This window comes from Chiloscyllium punctatum, chromosome 9 (assembly GCF_047496795.1).
Source record: "Chiloscyllium punctatum isolate Juve2018m chromosome 9, sChiPun1.3, whole genome shotgun sequence".
NCBI lineage: Eukaryota > Metazoa > Chordata > Chondrichthyes > Orectolobiformes > Hemiscylliidae > Chiloscyllium > Chiloscyllium punctatum.
The window spans coordinates 70,714,729-70,730,587 of record NC_092747.1 but is presented as its reverse complement, the minus strand read 5'-3'; the positions used below and the strand labels follow the sequence as shown (position 1 = coordinate 70,730,587).

The 15,859-nt window shown below is 39.0% G+C and overlaps 1 protein-coding gene across 5 annotated transcripts in view; it reads left to right on the top strand.

Moving 5' to 3' along the window:
- nox4 (NADPH oxidase 4) overlaps positions 1–10,071 on the top strand; it is a 158,466-nt gene extending 148,395 nt beyond the window's left edge. For all 5 annotated transcript variants that reach the window (XM_072577769.1, XM_072577770.1, XM_072577768.1 and 2 more), the window contains one exon: positions 6,472–10,071. In XM_072577769.1, the coding sequence (XP_072433870.1) occupies positions 6,472–6,592 (121 nt within the window). In that variant the 3' untranslated portion in view covers positions 6,593–10,071. The remainder of the gene's footprint in view (positions 1–6,471) is intronic.
- Positions 10,072–15,859: the final 5,788 nt, after the last annotated feature.

Sequence of the window (15,859 nt, the reverse complement as noted above, 5' to 3'; positions counted from 1 at the left end):
CTGTAACTGCAACTTTTCTCCTTCTTATAACTGTCACCCATCACACTCCCTTGCTGCTGTAAATTCCTCATTGCCTCTAACTGTCTCTCCAACCGATCCATTCGATCTGATAGGATTTGCAGTTGTTGTAAACCTCGGCTTGTTCTCGTTTCTTATTTGTTAACACCCCTAAAAATGGACAACATCATGGCCTATTTCCAATATTCTAACAACTTCTGCAGCATCCTCATGATTATCTTTGGCTGTAAAAAGATCTATCTTTGGGATTTTATTTGTGTAGAATGTTCTGTTCATTTAAAGTGTCATGTAATTTATATTAAAGTTTTGAATTATGTCATTGCACTTTTTTTCTTTCTGGAGTATCTAATTGGCCTTGTAAAAGATCACCTTAGTTTTTTTTTCCTAAACTGTTTCTGAATTCTGTTGACTGCTTTCAAATTCCTGAATGGGTTTTTAAGTTGTGTTCAGGATTCTTTTTCTTCATGCTCTGAAATAACTGCACCGGTGCGGGTATCCTATCACCAAGTCACTGTGTATTTACATGTGTACAGTACATAGGCTCAGAGCTGGCTGGTCAGATCTGTCTCTGGAGTGAGGAAACTGTCAGCCAGGGCTCCCCGATTGGTTCAGCTTAACAACCCCAAACAAAGATCTCAAAGTCAATGAGATCCATCTGACCCTTGTTTCAAATACTATTCCACCCCTCCCACCCCACCACCCCCCAAACCCACCTTCCCCAAGGGATATAGGCCTATCCTTTTTTAGTAGCTTCCCCTGGGATATTTTAGCCCAAGTACAGTTTCTCATGTCCGGAGCTTCTGTGGAGAGTCTCCTCCTCTTCAAGCAGTAACAATCTTGAGGTGGCATCCATCGCAGACTCTGAGGTTTCTTCAATGCTAGACAGAGGGGTAGAACCTGTGGTCTTTCTGGCTATTCTGAGAGGCTCAGTATATTTTGCCCCTGTCCCTTTTGCAGGATAACAACCTTTCTGGTGATCCACATGTTTGTTCAAGACCACCTCACTTGCCCATACTTTGTAGGTCACAGGACCTGACCTCATGTCAACCTCACCTCATACCTATGCAGGCCCATTTCTCTGCTTTCGAGACCAAACTTCATCCGCTGAAGTGAACTGTCTCTCTCATTTAGAAGAAGCATGTGACCACCATTGGCATTCCTGTTTTATCCCCTGCCTCTGCTATAACCCAGGTCCAGGAATCTCAAGTTTAACCTGGTGAGGAGTCTTCTCCACATCAGCAACTCTGCTGGAGCTATCCCTGTAGTTGTATAAGGGGCGGTCCTATAATCAAACAGGAACCGGGACAGTTGGTATCATGTGATATGTTAGCCTTGTTAAAGGTCACCCTGGTTCTTTTTCCTGAACTGTTTCTGAATTCGGTGTCAAGCTGTTTCCTTAAGTCTGCCAGTAATGTTTTGAATGTTCTTTCCACCAGATCATGAGATGATGGTTGGTGTGGAGCTGTATGAACATGCTGCATACCATTTGACTTTGGGAAAGGTTCAAAATACCTGCTGCCAAACAACACCCCATTGTCTGTGACCAATACTTCCAGAAGTCCTTGTATTGCTCACGTTGCTTGCAGCTTTTCAGTTATCATTCCTGAGTTTGCTGAATGAATGCTATGAACATCCAACCACTTTGAATGGGCACCCACAATCATGAAAGTACTGGCTTATTCAACATGTATGTGATAGTGTGGCCAAATGGTCTAAGGCTCTGGATTTAAGCTCTCATCTCTATCAAGTCATGGGTTCAAATCCCACCACTACCAGAATCACGGGTGATATACCCTCAGCAGATGCTTGCAAAAGACTTTGGAACCTTCAAGTTTGTGATATTTAGGGAGTTTGCCCATTCTTCCCTTTTCTGCGTGGGTTTCTTCCCGGTGCTCTGGTTCCTCCCAAAATCAAAAGATGTGCTGGTTAGGTGGATGCTAAGTTGCCCATAGTGTTTAGAGATGTGTAAGCTAGGTGCATTGGTTAGGGGAAATGTAGAGTAATAAGGTCAGAGAATGGGTCGGTAGGATACTCATTGGAGGATTGGTCTGGACTTGTTGGCCCAAATGGCCTGTTTCCAAACTGTAGGGATTCGATGTAACCACATCCAGTGTTTACCCAGCCATTCCCATGAATGTGGGGGTGCAGCTGGTGGTAATGTTTGTTCTTGCTGGCACTCTGGGCACTGCCCCACCAATGCAGCTTTGTTGGTATTCAGTCCTGGCCACCAGACGTACGTTCTTGCCAGCATTTTAATCTTGGAAATCCCTGGATGACTGTGGTGGGGTTCAATAGTAGCTGGTAGCGACCTTTCTGGTGAATCACTCATGTTCCCCATAATAATGTGCTATCCTCAACAGTGATTTGGTCTTGCTTGGGTTCAGAAAGGTTTCCATTCTGGTTGTGATGACCCTTTTATTTCCCCCATCACCACTAGCTGTTTTAGTTTTGCCAGGACTGGATTTTTTTGTGACTACAATCTGATATTTTCAGTGGTAACTGGAAGGGCATCCAGAAAGTTTAAAACCAGAAAGGATTCTACAAGGTAGGCACCACCAGTGATGTATCTGCCAGTGGAAAGTGGCTCAAGGCATCTGCATTTGCTACTTGGACTCCAACTTGTAACTGTATGCATTTTCTAAGGACAAAGCCAGTTGCAGTGCCTGTTGAAGTCCAGTTAGACTTCAGCTGGTGGGCATTTTTGCATGATTACAAAAGTAATCCAACAACCCAAAATCACATGCTTCTGCTAATCATCTTGATTTCGACAAAAGTCCTGATAAGGCGGCTTGGGGTCATCATATGCCTTAACTAAATCTGTCAACTCTTGAAAGGTTTTAGTAAGTGGTGCCTCAGGAAAATGTAGGCTCTTAATAACTGAAAATGCTGCAGGTCTGCAAGTAGTTGGAAGGTTTAATGGTTTCTTTTCATCTACCCCAATGTAATTCGCCTGAAAAAAAATGCATTCTTCTCACATACTGCGCCCAGTCTTCGATGGCAGGATCAAATGTGCCAAGCATTCCAAATAAAAGCATGATGCCATAAATGCTTCCCACAATTCAATGACACCTGTCATGAGCAAAGTTTCTTCAGGAGCAAACTATTTTCACTTGTCGCCTCTGAAACAACTGCACAGAAGCTATATATCATCAACAAGTCATTCTTTATTTAGATTAGATTACTTAGTGTGGAAACAGGCCCTTCAGCCCAACAAGTCCACATGGACCCGCCGAAGCGCAACCCACCCATACCCCTACATTTACCCCTTACCTAACACTATGGGCAATTCACCTGACCCGCACATCTTTGTGACTGTGGGAAGAAACCGGAGCACCCGGAGGAAACCCACGCAGATACGGGGAGAACGTGCAAACTCCACACAGTCAGTCGCCTGAGGCGGGAATTGAACCCAGGTCTCTGGCGTTGTGAGGCAGCAGTTCTAACCACTGTGCCACCGTGCCGCCCACAGTGCATGTGCACTGTATGGGGATTTTTGATGAAGTTAAGGTGACTAGCAGAAGCATGTGATTTTGTGTTAACTATGAATGAGATGCTGAGAGACTGTTTTGTATGTGGGATTAATTGTGTAACCAGCTGACCAGTCAGCTCAAAGCCAGTTTCTGAAATGAGTAGACTCTCTGAATCTCCTGTTTTTTTTATTTTTCTTTTTCATTTTTGGACACAGTGAAGAACAATAAGTGTGTAAATCTTTATTTATATTCCATCACCAGAAAAGAAGGAAACACCCAATTGGCCAGTGACAAGCCGTGCCCTTCTCATCAAAGGGCAACGGTGCGTGATCAAAAAGACACGTCTTTTTTTTAAGAGCAGAGTCCTTTACTCCTCGACACTGATCCAGCTCCCTCAGAGCCAACTCTGTGAACAGAGACACTCCTGTTCATTTTTTTTCTTTTTTTTTCCTTTACCCCCACACTACAACCTAACTGGGGTAGTGCTTATTTTTCCCCAGCACCCATGTTGTGTGCGTGCAAGTGTGAGACACAGTGAAATCTCCTGTTTGTTTTTTTTTTCCACACACATTGGTCCAGCTCCCTCAGATCCAGCTCTGAGTGAACAGAACCCATGATGCACTCCTGTTTTATTTTTCTATTTTTACCCCCCACTACCACCCAACTGCGGTAGTACTTATTTATTTGCCAGCACCAATGTTATGTGCATGCAAGTGTGAGACGCAGTGAAAACTGTTTAATTTTTTTCTTTTCTTTCTATTATTTTATCCCCACACTACCGCCTAACAGCAGTAGTGCTTATTCTCCCCTGTTGTGTGTGTGCAGGTGTGAGACAAGTGAAAGACACAAGCTGAAATCTCCGGTTTATCATTTTTAAAAAAATTCAGTTTCCACCACCAGGAAGAAAGGAAACGCCCGAGTGGCCAGTGACAAGCAGTGCCCTTCACATCAAAGGGCAAAGCTGTGTGATCAAATAGTGAAGGGGAGGGCAGGGACTAAATCTGGGCTCTAACGTAATTTCCTGTTTATTTTTTTTCTTATTTTCTTTTTTAAAACCCACATTCTGCTGCCTAACTGCGGTAGTGCTTATTTTTCTTCCCCAGCACCCATGTTGTGTGTGTGCAGGAGAGAGACACAGTGAAAGACACAAGGTGCACAAATCTTTATTCAAATTTCCACCACCAGGAAGAAAAGAAGCACCCAAGTGGCCAGTGACAAGCAGTGCCCTACACATCAAAGGGCAATGCTGTGTGATCAAACAGTGAAGAGGCGGGCAGGGATTAAATCCAAATAGAGTTGGAGGGTAAAATAATGCACTCCACTCCCTGTGGCACCCAGCTCTCCCTGAACATCTCCAGGGTGTTGGTGGACACCACATGCTCCTTCTCCAAGGACACCCGGTTATCTAACGTAATCTCTTTTTTTTGCTCCCTCAGAGGCAGCTCTCATAGTGAAGAGAATCCCTGACATGCCTGTTTATTTTTTTTATTACCCCCACACTACTGTATAACTGCGGTAGTGCTTATTTTTTCCCCAGCACCCATGGTGTGTGTGTGCAGGTGTGAGACACAGTGAAAGGCACAACGTGCACGAATCTTTATTTAATTTCCACCACCAGGAAGATAGGAAACATACCCGAGTGACTAGTGACAAGCATTCCCATACACAAAAAGGCAATGCTGTGTGATCTAACAGTGAAGGGGAGGGCAGGGACTAAATCCAAATAGAGTTGGACGGGGAAATAAAGCACTCCACTCCCTGCGGTGCCCAACTCTCCCTGAACAACTCCAGGGTGTTGGTGGACACCGCGTGCTCCTTCTCCAAGGACACCCGGGCTCTAACGTAATCTCCTATTTATTTTGTTTTCTTTTTTTCCTTTTTTTTCTCTTTTTTTTTCTTTTTTCTTTTTTTGTGCCCTTATCTCCTGTTTATTTATCTTTTTTTTATTTAACCCCCACACTACCGCCTAACTGCAGTAGTGCTTATTTTTTCCCCAGCACCCATGGTGTGTGTGTGCAGGTGTGAGATGCAGTGAAAGACGCAAGGTGCACGAATCTTTATTCAATTTCCACCACCAGGAAGATAGAAAAACACCCGAGTGGCCAGTGACAAGCATTCCCATACACAAAAGGGCAATGCTGTGTGATCAAAACAGTGAAGGGGAGTGTAGGGACTAAATCAAAATAGAGTTAGAGGGGGAAATAATGCACTCCACTCCCTGCGGCGCCCACCTCTCCCTGAACAATTCCAGGGTGTTGGTGGACAGCGCGTGCTCCTTCTCCAAGGACACCCGGGCTCTAACGTAATCTCCTGGTTTAGTTTTGTCAGCTAGGGCTCCCTGATTGGCTCAATTTAAAAGCCCCAATCAAAGAACTCTCAGTCAATGAGATCCACCTGACTCTCTTTCCAAACACTGCATGCCCAAATTTTGATTCTCTGAGAGATAGATGCCTCAAAAACCATTTAAGCATTACCACTGATAAAGTTGGATGCAATTATTTTCAGAGGAGTTGTTCATAATTTATAGTCAAGACTTGGGCCTGAAATTTAGTCCAGGAAGTATTTGTTTGAGCACAAGTCTTCGAAATGTTTCTTTCTGACATTTTAACAGCAGCATTAACCTGTTTTAAAGAAAATAAACTTTCACAGATGAATGCACAAAGGAAGTGTTTATTTTTGATGATTATTTTAATATTTGGGGATACATTTTATCCTTTGCGCAGAAAACTGGCAGTTGCAAAACTCCTCAATGAACAGTGGAAAAGGGGATAAATGTATATTTTGAAATGATGTTTCAAAGATTTGCTTCCATCATAACTGGCAGATGATTGCTTGACTTGAGCTAATAAGATACAGTAAAATGTTACAAAAATATATCTTCTACTAATTTGCAACTATTGATATTATTATCCAGTTAAAGTATCATATTAGTCTGAGAAATCATTCTAAATGTCACATCCTATTTTTTCTTCCTTTGTGACAGAAAATGTGTTGGCGTTTTTTGCTGTGGGCCTAACAAGCTCTCCAAGGAACTGCACAAACTCAGCAACAAAATCTGTTCACATGGAACACAATTTGAGTACAATAAAGAATCTTTCTCCTGAAGATCAATTAGGAACAAAAAAAAATCAGACATGAAAGCTTGAAGTGCAATTATTTGCTGATATGATAATCAGCAGGATGCGCCTTATACAATCTCTAATCACCAAAGAGTGAACATATTGAATCAATGCTAATTCAATTGTCGGTGTGGCAGAGGTACCAGTTTATGTATCGGGTTTGTCAAAGTCAGTTCATCAACTGGTATTTTTCTAATATCAGTGGTTGTATACCAGGTATTTTATTTCTATTAGAACAATTTTATGTAAGGTTTGAAGTGCTGTTGCCATTTTCATAAATCTATTTCTTATAAAAGAACTTACATGTATCTGCAGAACTCAATTTTGACATATGGTGATGGGGAAAATTGGCTGTTCTACCCTGAAATGTCGAAACAGTCCAGGCTTCTGTGTACCAATTACTTCCCCCGACTACCTTAATTAGTGTAGTTTTCTGTAACTGGCTGAGAAGCAAAGTGCCTTTTCATCATTTATATTTCCAAGAACTGGATATTAAAGCATATTTATTATATTAATAGGGTGGCTGGGAAGTAAAGATTTTTTTTCTGAAAAACTAAGACATAACCATGATAATACACTTGTAAATGTGATGCTGATGAACTGTCACTGGATTATAAACATTAATGCTGCTTTCTCCCCACAGAAGTTGCCTTGGTTTTATTTCAGATCCCCAGCATCTGACATTTTTTTATAATGCAAATTTGATTTGTTACAATCAGACCAGGTAGCTTCCAATATTACTGACCCCTATCAATACCAATGATGCTTTTTGCAGAATAATCAGAAGTCTGTTGATTAGAGTTCTTTCCAGGAGAATAGATGTTAAGTAGATTATTTTGTAAAACGAATGTGATTTAAAAGACTGAGCCAGTGGTAAATTTTGAATAATTTTTGCTCTTAATTTACTGCATCAGACCCAAACAAGTTCAACAACAGAAATTTTTGGATGAATTCTGAATATGCAGAGGCATTGATCATATTGTAGTGCACTGCTTTAATGCACTAATACCCTGTGTCAGACAGTATTAAATTTATAGGTTGTTTCAGAAACTTTATATCCAAGCTGTCTGTCAGTCATAAAGAAGCAAAAATCTTGTAATGTAAAGAGAAAGGCAGGCTGACCTACTCCTTTACAAATCCTGTTAGCTGGTTGACTGACAGTTTTGGCAGAGACCTTGAAATGGGTTTTCTAAATAGTCTTTTGGTAAAGGTCTGACATTAGGATACCTAAGGGAAAAAAAATGAAGCAGCAAATTCAAATACAAATTCATAGGGGACCGTCCTTAACATTTGTGCTGAGCTAAAGTGTCTATGTGGCTTATAACATGCACAATGATTTGATTGGTGGGACAAACACTTCACAACCTGTATGTTTTCTACTGACTAACTTAGTTCCTTCCAATAACATTTATTCTGGGCACAATTCTGGAAAGTTGTTTTGTACAACTAGAGAGATTACCACTCCTTCACCTTCTGAGAATCCGATAAAATAGAATAAATGCATTTCCTCTCTTATGGAAACCATGTTGTTTGACAACTTTTACTTATCAATAAGACACCAGTCAGTTCATAGGCTGAAGCTCAGTGGGGAGTTTTGGTGTAGATTGTTTACAGTCTCTCCCAACTGTCCAGTACAAAACAAAGAGCCCAACACCAAAAAGTTAACATTTTGACTTTCTAACCAGATATTGCTACATTAGACATCAATCAAATAAAATGCTTTGTAGCTAGAATTACTTAATCATCCTAACAATAATTACCATTGTCCATTTTTATATTGCTGGTCATTTTTGAATTATTCAGAAGACAATGAGAAAGAGTTTGTGGGAGCAGTAATGTCCACGTTTGATTTTAAATTAGCAAGTTTAGTTAGCCTTTACTGTAATCCAATGCTACATCCTCAATTAACACTGGTTTGGACAAGTGACAAAAATATATTGGTGTTTCCTATGATTCACTCTGTTTCCTATGAACCTTACTCTGTGTGCAATTCTTTGTATATCACAACATAAAGTCACAATGGTGGAGTGAAGACCAGATATTTTCTGGATTTTCCTATCAAGATTTGTATCCGACTTAGTAACATTGATAGTAAATGTATTTTTCCACATTAGACTTTGTATTCATTCCACTTCAACACCAATTTTGTGTAATATTTATGTTTTTGTTCACCTGGTTTATATCAGATCTGCATGTTACACTGTGAGTAAATGTGTAGACATTAAGTACTGTAATGAACCACAGTCCTTTAATCTTTGAAAGATAATTGGGCAGAACTAACATTTGTTAGCAACCATCATTGAAAGATATGCTAGGTGTTCTTGTATATGCATTGTTTTGTACTCTATACTTGAGTAATAGTTATTAAAGTGTTATTACATGAAGTGTATAATAATCATAGTACATATTAAAATCCTTATAATCTCAGGGCAGGAGGCAACATGGCTAATATGTAGCTGTGGATGTTGTTCTTCAGTGGAAGTCATAAAAATTAAACATGGACTTAAGATTTTTTTCTCAGGGATATTAGAATGATCGAATAAAGTGCAGATCTGCCCAAAAGGGAAATATAAAGAAGTAAATTGAGAACAACTGAATGGCAATAAACAAATACATGGCAAAGCCCCTGAAAGACATAGTTGACAATAGACACTTTGGCGTTCATCTTGCGGGACCTTCCATGTTTCCTTAACCTCTAATTCTTCCAAACTTCAAAAGCTTCAGGCTTAATGTATCCAGTCTTTCCTCATAGCACCTTCATTCCAGGAAGTAGTCAAGTGAACCTTCTTTGAGAAGTTAATTATGATCTTTAAATGAGGAAACCTAAACTTTGCACAGTGCTCTAGATGTGGTCTTACCAATGCCTTGTAGAACTCTGTCAAAACATATATTCACTTCCCCCCCCTTGCAATATATGCCAATATTCCACTTGCCTTCCTAATCCCATGCTGCATCTACTTGCTAACATATTACAATTTATGCAACAGGAAATTCAGAGCATTCTCTCTATCTTCAGGTACAATCTCTGTCTATTTAAATAATACTTTGCTTTTCTATTCTTCTTGGTAAAGTGGGCAAGTTCACATCTTCCCACATTATACTCCATCTGCCAGATTTTTGCCTATTTATTTAATCTATCAATATCCCTTTTGTAGACTCCTTTTGACTGATATAAACTTCAATTCTGAATCACGTTGAAAACGTCTTTTGGTTAGCACTCATACTCAAGAACTATTTTGAATGACATTATTAACTTCTTTATGTTCCAAAACCAAAAACCGCTTTAATATATTTAGGAATAGGAATAAAATCATGTCAAAACTTCTCTGGCACAACTTTCATACAGTGTGGATTATAGCTTTCTTATTTACAATATTGTTTTATCTATTGACTGAAGATAACTCAACCCACTATCCATTCAAATATAGTACAGAAGCATTTGTTCCACATATAATAAAGTGCAAAAACTTTATTTCTTTTATTGAATATAATTTTCACATTTTCTTTCAATTGTCAAGTGAAAAAGATTACATTTAGTTTAAATTTGATTTGAAAGATTGCATTAAATAGCAAATTGAAATATCAAGGTTTATTGAAATATTACCATCTACTGGAATTTTAGCACCATTACAGAAAGCTAAGTTTCTTTTGGTGCGATATGTAATACATCTGGGCTCATTACACAATTCTCATGCAAATGCATGGCAAGAAAGTCAGAAACCATGGTGAGGACCTTCCAGCCTTTATGCTGCAGGGTTAGGGTTAGCCCTAGGGCTATCATCTCTGATAATGACCATATTCTCACTGATTATTGGGCAATACTGCACTGTGGAGGGGCAGTTCCTGGATTGCACTGTTAGGTAACCCCAACCCTATCAGAGTTGCATGGCACTTCACTTAGTGTTTTTAGGGAACTGCCCTTCCACAGTGAGATAATTGCCTGCCCAACTATCAGTGAGGACATGACACAGAAAGCAAATCATGCACTCACTTTGCTGATTGGGACATGGAGGTGTTGGTTGATATGGTAATGGAGTGAAAAGTAGTCAGATTCCCTGCTCACTGCCAAAGGTGGTCACCGTGCAGCTAAATAGTAGCTTAGGTTAATTCTATGTCCCAGGATAAAAGGAGCACACTTTAGAAAGTGCAGGAAAAAGGTTAATGATCTTTTGTGCTCCAAAAGTCTAGTGCTACCATCTTGTTTTTGCTACCTCTCTTACAAGACCTCCATTCACTCTAACTCTGCCACTGCGTACTCCTCTTACCAAAATTCTTGAGCTACAGCTCCTCAGTATTGCATGCATTATGTTCGTGCACAATCTCTTAAACCATCTCATTCTTCCAAACTGCTAAGTCTTCCTGCCCTTTGCACTTCCTACTCCCTAGTGGGCACACCTCCCGACCTCCCTACCTCTTCTGCTCCTGCATCACTCTTAAACACTCTTGTGTCAATTTACAGCATTCCTTTTGTCTCATCATGGAAAAATTGGTCCAACAGCCAGACTGATGTTTCCCCATCACCTGACTGTCTTACTTTTAATCCTGGGACTGGTTGCACTTGATCTGCAGGATTGACTGTCTCCCAATCCCTGGACTGAAAGGACACAGAGCCCAGAAATCTAGGTAGACTAAGCATCTAAATAACCATGTCCAATCTCCTAGACTAGAATCAGATGAGCCCCCATAATGATTGTAGTCCCCCTTGACCCCACAAGGGTTGCTGCTGTTTGACTTTCACATATGACCATTTGCGTGAAGTGCATGTGGTTTTATTGCGACAAAACCTGCTGGCACATGCTGCTGCTGCTGTGATGTTGACATAGCCCAGTATTGTACAGTGACATGTCCAACCCCTTTAGATTTAGCACTTACTGCCATAACAAGTTGTCTATGTTTCCCTCTGTGATTAAAAAATCAAAGCAAAATACCGAAACTTGCAGACTCAAAGTAAGTGCAAACTGAGTGAGCAATATAAAAGCCAGCTAAGAGCCTTAAAATACACACTGTAAGTTCATTTGATGTATTTGTCTCTGCACGCAAAGTGATCTGGAAGAAGCATGCAAGTCGTAGGTGTCACTGAGTTTCAGAGTAGGATATTTACATGTATGTGTTGGTCTGAGAACAAGCATGATGATGTGGTGAGGTTGTTAGTTTGCTGCTGCTAACTTCTGTGGATCAAGGATTGAGGATAATGATGACCCTGGAGCATGGAGGGACATTGTGATGAAGACATAATTAAATGATGGTTGAGTCAAGCAACCAGTAAGTTGCAGCTGCCAAGTACCCACTCTGACTTATCTGTTGAGAATTTGTTCTATCTAGTTTCTCAGGAAGGACCGGAGATTAGAAGCGTTATATAAACATAGGGAGTTGAGGTTGGGTGAAGGCCCTGAAAAACAAACAGTTCTGGCTTTCATGTTGGAAATTGGTGCCATTTAGTTTCTGGATAAGAAGTGGGGAATGGGGAACTGCATTGAAATGGAACAGGTTGGGTTATTAATGAGATGCAAATGTAGGAAAAAGAGGTATTTGCCGTTCAATAGTAAGATTGAGGAAAATATAACTTGAGAAAAATTGGAAAACATCATCAAAATTGATGTTTTCGTTCTCACTATATTTTCCCAAATTTTCAATGTTTACGCCATATTAGGGAGGGAACATTTTTGTCCAGCAAGTCATATAGTCTCACTCCAGACAATATTTTGTCAGCATGATGTATGGATAGGGTTAGCAACTTCAAACTGCAAAGCTCCATCACAGGAATAGGCATCTCCTAATTCTCCTTCATTTTCATAAAGTCAGGCCAGCTCCCCCATGACGCATAATTCACAGCACTTCAGACAAGTCATTAATCATAAATTGGACTTGAGAATCTCTTGAAAAAATAAGTTCAAAAGGTTTTATCCATACCCCACCCCTGCTCAATCCCGCCACTGTGCATGCCCCTTGTACACTCTGTTAATTCAGTACCAACTTATCATTTTCAGTTCTCATCATGGCACCTTATACTTCCCATAAAACCCATGCTCTTCCATTTCTGTTTGCCTAGCATGCACTATGTACTTTATAAATGAGCTAGCTGATAAAAATGGCAAATATAGCAGCAATAACTTTCATTTAGATATATTCTTTGAAAAAAGTGTTGTTCCTTCAACTTTATACAAGTTTCAATCAAACAGACCTATTAAGTATCATTAACAGAGGCCTCAAATTCTTTTTGTCTCTAGATTTGTCCAAATTAGTATTGAGACATTGATGAAAGAATTTGCAGAAAAAAAAACCTTAACCTAGCCATTTAAAAATGTCAGTTAAGCAAAGTTATTGTTTCACTGGTCAAAACAGAGTTCCTGCAGAGAGCAGATAGATGAAGAGATGGAAGCCTAGATCTTTTTGTTTGTTTACTTTTTAAAGAAATTTTTCAATTTGTGTTTATTTTTCAAACAGATCCACACTTACTGTTATAAAGTTCATTGGTTTTATAAGTTGTGAATGGGCTTGGAAGGAGCATGAGTTGTTATTGAATAGTCAGGCAGAAGATGAAGGGCAATGGAGAGTGACTGGGGCACATGAATTAGCATGAAGTGTTGAAAGAGACGTTAGTGTGTGGAGAGGCTGAGACAGTGTGCGAGGTAAGCATTAGTGTGCCTGACTGCTTTTATTCCAATTGGAAAATTGTCTTCCAAGCCAGTTCAGCTTGGTTCCTGCCCACTCCAGGGACTGCCTGAGATCTGTTTCTCAGGCTAGCACACCTGATGCTAGCCACACCCTCCCCATATCCCTATCCCAATGTGAATACTGCATTTGGCTGGCTTTAAATCAAGGTGCAAGCAATTGACCCAAGTAGTGAAAATCCAGCTCATAACTTTTATTTTCAATGTATAAACAACATTATTTGCATTTATATTGTGGCTTTCAAGAACTCAGAATACAGAAAGCACTTTACTGCCAATAATATACTTTTTAAATTTGGGCACAAGTGGTAATGGTTGTAAGAAATGAATTCACAAGCCAGATGCAGGCATTGTACTTTTTTTTTAAATGAGCAGTTGTTTCCTTTAGGTAAGTTGTTTGAAAATGCAGTAAAGAACAATGTATTAAACCAGATTAAAGTGTAAACTGATAATAAAACCAAACAAATTAGTGATATTACTATCAGAAATGTAACCTTCTTGTGATTCGTAGAACCAATCCAGCAGCAAATTGAATTGAAGGGAATGCCAAGTGCAGGCCAGATACATCTTTTTGTTTAGAGAATAATAATTCTACAATGCTTCCTCTCCAATAATGCATTATTTCTATAGGTAAATGTTTAGTTTTTTTACTGTTTTAAAATTCCATCCAAAATCCTCTCTGCCATTCTCTCCTTTTAATATGTTACTTCAAAATCTGACGAAATATTGCTTCATGTAGCTTGATGTTAGATTTTAACCATGTTCCTTTGAATTATTTTGGAATGTTTTCCTAGGTTAAAGGTGATATGTAACTGTAAGATGGTGATGTAGTATTTCTTCAATAGTCCTATCTTCGTGTTATTTTCAAAGTCAGCCCAGAATAATTTAATTAAGATAGCAGATATTGTTGGATAAGTCCGTTTCCAGACTGAAATTTGGCTTGATAGATTTTTTTTTCGTTTAACAAGGTGGTCTTTCACTGAAATGGTGATTCCCAATGTTGCCTATTAGTTTTAACAATAAAATATAAGTTTATTACGCAAAGGAAATGATGTAGAATAAACCAAACCATTTACATAAATAACTCAAGTTTAAAGATTTTGAAGTACATGCTAAAATGCAATCTCATTCATCTGAAATCTACCTCATTTAGATTCATAGTAACTTAACTATTAGTTTTAGAGATCACCTTGAAAAGAAATTGGGAAAAATAGGTGATGCTGCACTGTTCATTGGCAATTTTAAATTTCCTCAAACTGAGAGAATCTTCCTTTTGAACTGATGGTGTTGCACAATAGTAAGTTTAGGATTTTGACACAATTCTATCAAAGAAGTGTGGTTATATGTTTAGGTTAGGTTCACGAATCAATATACTTCTGCAAAGAAAACAGCATCACAATGCTGAACTCTTCTGGTTTATTAGAAGGCTGCTTATTGTTTTGTGAATAAGCTTCTGTAATATGACTAACATATATACTATACAGTAAAAAAAAAGCACAGATGTTTCTGATAATTTGAGATTTTTGTAGTTACAATGGAATATTTTTTGAAATATGCAGAACATTTCATAATTTTATGTACAATTCAAAGTTAAAATTGGATGCTTGTTCATTGTTATCATTACCATGGAAGACAGCATTTTCCAATACACATATAGCCCTTGCAGCCTATTTCACTTTCCAATGATTTATGAAAGATGAGTTTCTATTACAAATTACATTGGGATGTTCTCCTCATTTTGATTCTTTATGGCAATCTTTAATTGGCACTAAATATTAATTAGAATCTAATGCTATGTAAATTCCTTTGTGTATACCAAGAATTGAGAACTTGTATTTCGTGCATTTAACATAATGAAAAATTACAAGATGCTTCACAGGAGCATTATCAATCAAAACATGATTCAAACCACACAAGGAGATATTAGATCAATTAACCAAAAGTTTGATTAAAGAGGTACATTTCTTAAATGTCTTAAACCATGATGGTGAAGTAGAGAGATGTGAGATGGGTATTCCATAACTTGGGGCCTATGCATGAAAGCATGGACACCAATGGTGGAATGATTATAATTGGGAATGCACATGAGGCCAGAATGAAAGAGGCACTATATCTTGGAGAGTTGTGCACATGGGGAGGGATAAACCATGGAAGGATTTGCAAACAAGGATGGGAATTTCAAAGTCAGCATGTTGCTTGAATGAGAGATCAGCAAGTAAAGGAGTGAAAAGCTCTGAGTTCAGAGACTGCACATTTCTGGATGGCCTCACGTTTACAGAGGGCAGACAGTGGGATATCAGTCAGAAGTAAACTGAAATATTCCAGAATTTTGTTCAGTACAACATAAAGCATAGACAAAAATGAACGAACTTCTCCAAGAAACATTTTCCAGTATGCTTGTATATTATTTCCTAAATGCTGTTGTGGTTTGACAATTTGTTCTTATGTTTTGTACCACACAACAGTTCTCTTCAACAACATTCTGGCATTTTTTATTCATAATTTTACTAGCTTAATGGAAAGTTGGGTAATTAGATTGGTACAATGCCTGTCTGTATGCATCATATAAACAAGGAACAAA